This window comes from Phyllopteryx taeniolatus, chromosome 9 (genome assembly GCF_024500385.1).
Source record: "Phyllopteryx taeniolatus isolate TA_2022b chromosome 9, UOR_Ptae_1.2, whole genome shotgun sequence".
Classification (NCBI taxonomy): Eukaryota; Metazoa; Chordata; class Actinopteri; order Syngnathiformes; family Syngnathidae; genus Phyllopteryx; species Phyllopteryx taeniolatus.
The window spans coordinates 14,475,339-14,485,790 of record NC_084510.1 but is presented as its reverse complement, the minus strand read 5'-3'; the positions used below and the strand labels follow the sequence as shown (position 1 = coordinate 14,485,790).

At 40.6% G+C, this 10,452-nt stretch overlaps 1 protein-coding gene across 10 annotated transcripts in view; it reads left to right on the top strand.

The window, feature by feature from the left end:
• Nucleotides 1-218: 218 nt before the first annotated feature.
• LOC133483459 (arf-GAP with coiled-coil, ANK repeat and PH domain-containing protein 3-like) overlaps nucleotides 219-10,452 on the top strand; it is a 72,888-nt gene continuing 62,654 nt past the window's right edge. For 3 of the 10 annotated variants that reach the window (XM_061784756.1, XM_061784754.1, XM_061784749.1), the window contains exons 1-2: nucleotides 219-732; nucleotides 1,632-2,063. In XM_061784756.1, the coding sequence (XP_061640740.1) occupies nucleotides 2,017-2,063 (47 nt within the window). In that variant the 5' untranslated portion in view covers nucleotides 219-732; nucleotides 1,632-2,016. The remainder of the gene's footprint in view (nucleotides 733-1,631; nucleotides 2,064-10,452) is intronic. The other 7 variants (XM_061784748.1, XM_061784752.1, XM_061784750.1 and 4 more) reach the window with 4 other exon arrangements.

Below are 10,452 nucleotides of genomic sequence, written 5' to 3'. Positions count from 1 at the left end.
TCGTTGATTTGTAGTCCGGAAGTACATCTTTAATTACCCCGCGTGCAACCCCTGCTCAGTTAACATTTGTGATTATTTGTTACAGTTATTTATTGTGCTACAAGGCAAAATACTGGTTTAACACCGGAGCATAATTTTGCCGTTTTAACGTTTATTCCCATTATTTGCTGTAAAGAGCTTCTGGAGGGCATTATCTGTTCTGTCGCTCTTTGATGGCGTCACCGTGCGTCACCAAATCGTGCGTTCTGTCCCGATGAAAAGTTTACATGGTTGAGTAAAAATTACATTTACGAGCAACAGACATGAGGAGCATGGTAAACGGTCGTGTAAAGTTGTGTGAACATTTTTTTAAATGACCGTCACGGAATAACTTTCCTTTTTAAATGTTTCTACGAGTAGGAGATTATTCAATTTGTTGTATTAAAGTAACAGTACACATTAAGTGGATTATGTTTGGGTCATCGTTTAAATGATGATTGAATCAAACATTCTCGTTAATGCAGCAGTGTGTTAAATGTAACATTTCCAGGAGACTGCATTTTGTTTTAGGAAAGTGCAACGGCTCATAAAAAAAATTCCATTTTGAACATGAGACAGAATTGAACAACAACAACATAGCTGCCTTTTGTTGCAAGGCATTGAAACACGAAATTGTTCAGGGGCAGAATACTATTGCAACCCAATTACAATACAGCAGGTGTCGAATTCGAGGCCCGGGGGTAAAGTATGTATGTAAGTATGTTTCCCTCGTATTTGTTGGTAACTTGATTTGTTCTTTTATTTATGGAAAACAACATATTGCAAATTATCTTAATTTTTAACAGACATATACAGTACAAACATTTATTTTGACGAAATCCCTTGATACATAAATTGAACAACAGTTCTATACTTCCCACACTTTTCCATGACAAACTAACTAATATTGTTGTCAAAAATAAACTAAACTAAACTGCATTTCATAATCTGTACTTGTTTACTTAAATGCACTTTAGGTAAAAGAAATGAATTAGTACTTCAAACTTTTAATAAAATCTTTATTTTTACACAACACAGTATGTATACTTCTACTTAACTATGGCATTTAAGTATGTTAGCTACTTTGAATACAGTGGTTCTCGAACTTTATAGGCTACACCAGTAACACCTCGAAAACGCTTAGCTCTCGAAGTACCAGTTCCAAGTAAACTACAGGAATGAAGTAGCCGTATGAGTAAATAAAAAAACAAGGCAAATGTTTTATTCCTAAAAGTTTTTATTTATAATTTGTGTTTGTAAGGCACTGTAACATTATCCAGTTTGAACATTAACACTGGTGTTAAATATAGGAAAAGCAAAAACTGTATTTAAATAATGGTTCAATGTATTGCACATAAAAGCTAATTAAAAATTGCACTTATATAAATGTTTTAAAACAGCTTTTAATGCACAAATGTATTTTACTGTACTTAAAAGTTAAATACAACTGAACTGTACTTAAAAAGTGTGAAGAGCTTGAAAAGTAAAAAAAAAAAAAAAAAGCACTGTACTGGATTAGAAAAAAGCTAACACACTTCTTCATTCTAATATTATTGAATGTACTGTATATCATGTTTTGCCATTTGTGAATTTTATTTGTGTTTTGAATTCAGTGAAAGCCCGCGTACATTTTAGCACAGGTTGAGAATGACCGGTTTGGTACTATTGAGGTTGATGACAACGTCCCATTGGCTGGAGTGATCTTTATCGAGAGCAGTTCCTGCAGTTGGTCGCTAGTCGCCGCTGTCCTCTTCCAGCTTGGTTCTCCGACGCTCACTCCTCCCTCCCGCCAGCTTTGCCTTCCTCGCTCCCCCTTGGTTGTAGTAATTCAGTCACCGCGCACTCCGCTCCGTCTTTTTGCTGTCACGGTGCCACTGGGAAGAGGAGGCTCCGACGGAACTGCCGCGCGTCAGGGACACGACCACGTTATTAGCGACAAGCCGCCGCGGGCGATGACACTGGCACCTTGAGGAAGGAATACACGACGAAGACGCAAAAATGACGGTGGACTTTGAAGAATGTATCAAGGATTCGCCCCGGTTCAGGTAAGACTGCTGCGCTAAACGGCACGCCTTCTATTACGCATGATTATTATCTTTTTTTCCCCTCCAGACGCGAACCGACGGACTCCGCTTGCTTCAACAGGGTGGATAAATCATACATTCGTAAATGTCATTCAAAGGGGATTTCTGTACTTGAGAATGAAAACGTATCCGTATGTGTATTGCAACAATGGCACAGAATGAAAAAAGGGAAATGTATGTGCCATGTTCAGCCCAGTCAGGATCTATTTGCTCGTGAGGGTGCTTGGAGTGACTTAATTAATTGATAGGGCTGGTTCAGATCATTGATTTATGTGACCTTCGTGTGAAAGAGAAGGGCCTTTCGTGCCTCAGTATGAACATGGACATGGATGTTCTCGCAGCTGCATTTGTGTCCTGGCTGGCCAAGCAATCAACAGGAAGGTGAGAATGCTCTCTGCGGGGAGACAGAGCATGTTTCCCGGGCATACATCCAGATGTTTGGCCACCTTTTCTGCCCACTAGGGGAGCGGGAGGTTGGTGGTGGCTGCACTCCATCCACGTGCCCCCAGCCTGCCTCATGCAAATCGACACAAGTAGTTTCATTGTGTCAGCGTCTGTCGTTGATGAGTTGCTTCCCTCTAGTTTGCTTACATGTGAGTGTTCCTGTTAACAGATGACCCCAATCAGAGGATGGAGTGAGGGAGCTAGTAGCAGACTCTTTGATGGATGGTGAGGACAAAAGGTCACAGCTTCACAGGAAGAGGCAGAGCATTTGAGCAACACCTTCCAACACTCTCCTCTGCTCCCAATGCAGACTGCTATTTGGAAAATTTTGCCACACACAGAGGAGACAATGTGTCTGGTTAACAATGAGGTCATAATGTAACCTGGGTCAAAATGATGGCTGCTCTGTCATTAACACCCAACATGTAATGGGTACTTGTAAATAACTGTGGCAGACAACAATGTGTAGTTGCAACTCTGTGCTATTACTTTTAATGCCTGGCTGCCTTAAACATCCATCCATCCATCCATCCATCCATCCATCTTTCTATGCTACTTATCCTGTTCAGGGTTGTGGGGAGCTGGTACCTATGCCCTGCCAAACACTCACGCAGTGTGAGGGGTTCAGCAACTAGTTTTCTTGATTTGCAGACCGTTGCCCTGTGGTTTTGCTGCGATTCAAATTTTTAATCTCTGTTGAATGTCGTTGCAGATGTAACAGTTAATCAAACAATGCACATAAGCTTTCACCCAAAAAAACTTTCCAGATTTTAAGATTGTCCCAACTGTTCAACCATATTTTGCGGGTGTCTTTGCAAATTTATCTTGGTAGCTTTTCCACTGCAAGGTACCTACTTGGCTGGACAAGTCTCCACTCACTATCAATGCTTTTTCCATTAGCAAAATCAGGTACGACCAGGTACTACTTTGGTACATCTTGGGTTCCAAGAGCACCACACCAATGCCATATGGTTTATGTAAACCACTGCTGGTCGCTCACTGGTAGACTGTAACGTTAGCTGATTTTGTTGCTGTGGCTTAGCTTTGGATGCTGCATTATAACACTCCACTGTCTCCACTTTGCTATACTGGCCTGGTTTCTTGCTCCCTACAGACCACTCTGGTATTAAATTTGTCTCCTAACCATGGCCAACAGCCACATGATGAGAAGTAAATACAGGAGACCATCATGTGTGTTTCATTCCGACTGATGCGTTCATTGCGGCATGGTTTTTGCAGTTTCTCATGGTTCCATCTTGAAGTGGCAAACTGATCACTTCAAGGTGAGGCGACGAGAACCGTTACTATAGTACAGTGGAAAAGCGGCATTCACCGTACTGTTCCTATTGGTTAGTTAGTAGTACACGTTATCACAGGAGATAGATGTTTTTTGGGCCTACTTTGTATGACCTCTGCTGAATTTACAGATCAGATGGCTTGAATTAAATTCATTCTCCCATTACCTAACCAATATGTGGATTCGATTTCTCAAATCATCTTTCAACATGTTCGAACAATAAAATGATGCTTTCATGCACCAGGTCGGGCTCATACAACTCAAAAGGATGGTCTTCATCATTACAGGTGACTGAGGGAAGTTGGAATGTTTCAAATCGTGCAGCGTTTTGCTTTTTATCGGTGGGACCCGCTTCTTGGCTCTGGTTGTTGTGTCATTTTAGAAAATCAGCTTGATAGTCATTGCTGTGACGGGCTCCCACGCCTGTTGCAAAAGCAGCTCCTTCACACCCACTCCCAGCAGGTCTTAACTTGTGCAACTTCTGTGTTTTTGCACGACTGAGTGTGCATGAATGAGTATTTAAAGTATGCTGAGCATCTGTAACACACATCTCTTTGTTAATTCTCTTCCTCAGTTTTACCATTCTCTTTGCGCCATTGTCCTTCCTCGTCTGTGCAGTACTCACCTGCTGTGTTTGTTCACCACAACAGTGTAGAGATAAAGCTGGCGCACATGCTCATTGTGGTTGTACAAGGAGGTTGCCCTGATTCCTTTGAGGCAGGCTCATTGTTTCTGTTTTTATACCCTTGGGCAGCATTTGGTTTATTCTTTATTGAGCATTTCTGTTGGTAATAGTTTCCTTTTAAGGACAATGATTGATGAACGGTGTCCTTCAGTCAATTTTATTGAAATCATCGCCATGAAATCTGTCATTATTAACAGATGTGATAACCACCTGCTGTATCTGAACCAAAGCGTGCCCAAATGTTTTTTGGGAGAAAAAAATACATCTACATATCTCTAGTCTATCACCACGCCTCAATTTTTTCAGTATATTTAGCGTAATTTCGCTAACAGACAAATAGCTGTGTAACCTGTTGAAGTGAAGAACTTTCCAAGTGTTGCTTTTTGGTATTCATTCAACTGAATACTTCACATCAAAATTTCATTTTTGAACTTGAATTGGAGTATGAAAAGCTGATGAAAAATGGAAGATGGACATTTGCTCCAACGATAGAATCTGTTGGATTCTGCCAACAAATAAAGTAACATCAGTTGCGCTGTGAGATGCCATAAAACAAGCAATGTGCTTCTGTTATGAAACATGCATACTATATGTCTGGCTATGTTTTCATATTAATTTGCATATGTTTTTCACAGAACTGTAGCTTTATGTAGGACTAGTAACTAGTTGTTGATGACAAATCTGCCATAACAAAACCCATGTAACCATGCTTCAAGTCTTTGTCTTATTATATGAACTGTGTTCAAAATATGAAAAATGACCTCCGGAAATATGTATCCCAGGTCACCGTGTACACAGCAGTGTGGTAACAAAACCAAAGACACCAGTTTGCTTCCTCTTCATTCACAGTGCAGCACGGCCTCCAAACAAGTTGAGCGGCTCACCCTCATTCAGAATATGACACATGAACAAATGTCTTATTGGGGAACAATGTGACGCCACATAAGATGGTGTCCTCATTCAAAGCATAAATCAGATTCAGGAAAAATTCTTGCACTATTAGAAAATAATTCCAATCAAGCTAAGTTCCGAAACAATAGCTGTGCAGACTTTTTATTGAAGAGGAACACAAAGCATTTCACTCTTCTCCCTCATATCTGCAGTTGAATGTTGTCCAACCTGCTTGATGGCTGATAATCACATCATCTCTTTGGGTTACAGGTATTTAAGCCACACATTCAAGCAAAGTTGAATTTTATTTCACCAGGCTCATTTAAAAAAATAAATGGACAGAAGGATATTCTTGTGGAGAAGAGTCTTCTTGTGTTTCTCAAAGCAGAGCAGGCGTGGAAGATGATGTCGTGTTGTTCCCCCAAGGGTTTCTTTTGCCTCGTCTAGAGTGGTTGCTATGGTTACATGCAGGGGAAAAAAAGGATGAGCGGTCACAATCTGTCTGGGTATATTTAAAAAGCCAGCACTGGCTGGCAGAAAGGTTTGATAACAAAAGAAGGAAAACTTTTTTTTTTTACCTGTAGGTTACTGAAATGTAACATTTTGTTTCTTATGATCTAAATTGAAGTTCATGTGATTTTGCCAAATGTACTCTTAGTTGCAACATCATGCATGGCTGAAGGTCAAACTGTGGGTTTTTGCACGACTGTAGTGGCTTATATTCTTGATACTTTTTGATCTTTTTTTTTTAATTTGTATTTTTATTTATTTATTTATTTTTTTAAACTACGACTGGAGCACATCTTACACATTTGAGTCAGTCTACTCTGCCAGCTACTCAGTATTTCAGAAGTTATGGAGAACGTGGAGGTCTTTTTCTCAGTTTTATAGAACATCTTGAGAAAATCTAATGTGACTAAACCAAGAAATGGGATTCATGATTTACTTAAAAGATTTATGAAGTGCTGTGCTGCCACCTCAGATTTAACTTCCCGACATGACTTCAAAAGCTTGTCTATTTATTGGCAGATTAAAGTGTCCTCCCGATGATGCTCTGGATATCTGTCTGGCGTCATGCTTTTGCACAAGTGTCTGGATTACTTCCTGCGTCATGGTTTTTAATCCTGCATATCATCTCTTCACCTGTCTGAGATAATGCTGTATGGTGGGTCAGCTGCCTGAAATATGAAAATCCCAAGTGAGAGGCTGCAAAGTTGTCTCCCACCAATGTGCTGTAGTCTGGAAAGTGTAACTTGATGAAGTGATAGAAGAATGAAGTGGTATTTTCACACAATGTCCTCGTCTGCTTGAAAGTCTTTCAGAAAAAAAAACACACTTTCAAATCCCCCATTGACCCTTAGAACCTGCTCAAAATCAGCAAACATTAAGAAGGATTCCAGACCACTCACATTAAATTTACTCGTTCCCAACCAGTGGATGTGTTCTTACGCAAGCACGTGCTTTTACAGGAAGACCTCAACACTGATGATATATATGCTTATGTTAAAGATGATTTGACAATGCACAGCTCTGCTTAACAATTCTGCATTTTCTATGAATTGCTCCCCACGAATCAAAAGAGTAAGATTAGATGCCTCTTGTCCCTTTTGACCATAGAGTGTAGTGCACATTGTCTTATTCCCCTCTGGAATCACGTTATCGTTCCAGATCTCCAAATAAAAACCAACTCTAAGTCCCAAAGAGCTTTGCTTTGTCTACTAAGAAAGTTCATCCTCTTAAAGGAAAATGAGTTTTGAACTAGCAATCAAAGCCCTTGAACTCTCATAACCTTTTAGTGGCATAAGTGGTTGTAAAATATCAAGAACCCCTCTCATCAGAGCACATCAATACTGTGTCTCTGGCTGTGTATGTAAAGGTAAAAGTGCCCAGCATTCACACAACTGCAGGAGCACTGTCTGTCATGTCAGGAGCATGAAACATTCCTGCTAGTTCAAAGACTTGTGGAGATGTTGTGTCACGGTGGAGGGCAGCATGAGTCTCAGTGTTTGTTCTGACAGGCTCTCAAGCATATGCACACTCATAGTTATATAAGTCTGATTTACACATTTGTGAGATTATTATCCTTCTCAACAAACTCACTGCTGCAACACCTGGTGTGCAATGTAACTAAACTGAAAGTTAAGATGCGGATATTGTCATTTTCAAATATGTAAATGATGAGAACAGAATGTCATATTTAGTCTCTTTGCTGTATTATGTGGACTGATGATGGCAGTCTACAAAACCTGCATTTCCTGCTTGCATTTCAGTGGTAGGTATTTATCAGAAACATGGGTTGCTGATTTATTGTGGTTTTATCATTAGCAAGAATAATTAAAATTACATTTATGCTGACTTGTTAAGTATACATAGAGTGTTGCAGCGCTGCCCTTCTTGTAAAGGAGGTGTGTCACTGATGATTGATTAATTTGCAGCTAGAAGGCTAATTCTCATTAGAAGCCTCTGAGTCTTTTATGTGCAGACTGGATATAAATTCACTTTAATGCTATTTTTCTTGAGAGGGTATTTCTGCCAACGAGGTATGACTGTCATCATATTTATCTACTTTACCACCACTGGTGCCCTTCTGTGGTGGCATGAAGTTTTAAACATTGCTGAGATTTGGAATATGCACGAGTGAAATCATGCATGATAGCGGTTTGAGCTCCAAGTTAATTTGTGCACCTTCAGAAGCAGTTTCCCAAAGACATTGCCTTTTAGTTTTGGTGACATAGCACATTGAAGGTGTCAAAAAGGTTAATATTTCAAAATGTCAAAAAAATCCCTTCTTTTATGATCTGCACAATAAATGTATATAGTTGTACTGTATAAATTGATTTCAACAAATTTTTTTGTACATGTACAATATGTGAAAGAGCTATAAGAAACTAGTTTTAATCTATATTTGATGCAAATTGAGCATTAAGCAGCAAAAAAAGTTATATTGAAAATTCACTAATGTTCAGGCACATTTAATTTATTGTGCTTTAAAAGTATCTTACTACATCTTGTCACTTGAATCCAGATGAAATACTCAATTTTGTTGTAACTTGTCCTCCCTTTAGCTCTTGATTGAAGCACTTCACTCATTGACTTTATAGGTTTATATCTTGGTGGCGATCTGTGCTCTTTGAATATTTTTGTAGGACACCAAAATAAACAAAAATAATAAACCGATGAACTTCATTAGTTTGATGGGCTTTTTCTTTGTAAACTATTGCTGATTAGCCTGTATAAATACTGGACTCTATGATATGATTCACAATCACCCAATTACTGACTAACAGATAGTCCAGGGTTGTCGTCCGCCTTTTGCCGCAAATCAGCTGATACACAGTGGGTACGGAAATGCATTCAGATCCCCTTAAATTTTTCACTCTTGTTATATTGCAGCCATTTAAAATCATTTGTTATTTTTTTCCCCCCGTTAATGTACATACAGCACCCCATATTGACAGAAAAAAAAAATGTAATGGTTGATCCATCCATCCATCCATTTTCTGAGCCGCTTCTCCTCACTAGGGTCGCGGGCGTGCTGGAGCCTATCCCAGCTGTCATCGGGCAGGAGGCGGGGTACACCCTGAACTGGTTGCCAGCCAATCGCAGGGCACATAGGAACAAACAACCATTCGCACTCACAGTCATGCCTACGGGCAATTTAGAGTCTCCAATTCATGCATGTTTTTGGGATGTGGGAGGAAACCGGAGTACCCGGAGAAAACCCACGCAGGCACGGGGAGAACATGCAAACTCCACACAGGAGGGGCCGGGGATAGAACCCGGGTCCTCAGAACTGTGAGGCTGACGCTCTAACCAGTCGGCCACCGTGCCGCCTGTAATGGTTGAAATGTTTTCATTTTTTTTTTTTTAAAAGAAAAACTGAAATATCACACAGCCATAAGTATTCAGACCCTTTGCTGTGACACTCGTATATTTAACTCTGGTGCTGTCCATTTCTTCTGATCATCCTTAAAATGGTTCTACCTCTTTCATTGGAGTCCAGCTGTGTTTGATTATACTGATTGGACTTGATTAGGAAAGCCACACACCTGTCTATATTAGATCTTACAGCTCATAGTGCATGTCAGAGCAAATGAGAATCATGAGGTCAAAGGAACTACCTGAAGAGCTCAGAGAGAGAATTGTGGCAAGGCACAGATCTGGTCCAAGGTTACAAAAAACATCTGCTGCACTTAAGGTTCCTAAGAGCACAGTGGCCTCCATAATCCTGAAATGGAAGACGTTTGGGACAATCAGAGCCCTGCCTAAAGCTGGCTGTCTGGCCAAACTGAGCAATTGGGGGAGAAGAGCCTTGGTGAGAGAGGTAAAGAAGAAACCTAAAACCAGTCTGAGCAGAGATGCAGTCGGGAGATGGGAGAAAGTTCTAGAAAGTCAACCACAACGTCAGCCCTCCACCATTGGGGCTTTATGGCAGAGTGGCCTGACAGAAGCCTCTCCTCAGTGCAAGAACCATGAAAGCCCGCATTGTTTGCTAATAAACGTCTGAAGGACTCTAAGATGGTGAGAAATAAGATTCTCTGGTCTGATGAGACCAAGATAGAACTTTTTGGCCTTAATTCTAAGCGGTATGTGTGGAGAAAACCAGGCACTGCTCATCACCAGTCCAATACAGTCCCAACTGTGAAGCATGGTGGTGGCAGCATCATGCTGTGGGTGTGTTTTTAAGCTGCAGGGACAGGGAGATTAGTTGCAATCGAAGAAAAGATGAATGCGGCCAAGTACAAGGATATCCTGGATGAAAACCTTCTCCAGAGTGCTCAGAACCTCAGACTGGGCCGAAGTTTCACCTTCAAAACAGACAATGACCCTAAGCACACAGTTTAAATACCGAAGGAGTGGCTTCAGAACAACTCTGTGACTGTTTTTGAATGGCCCAGCCAGAGCCCTGACTTAAACCCAATTGAGCATCTCTGGAGAGACCTGAAAATGGCTGCCCACCAATGTTCACCATCTAACCTGACAGAACTGGAGAGGATCTGCAAGGAGGAATGGCAGATAATCCTCAAATCCAG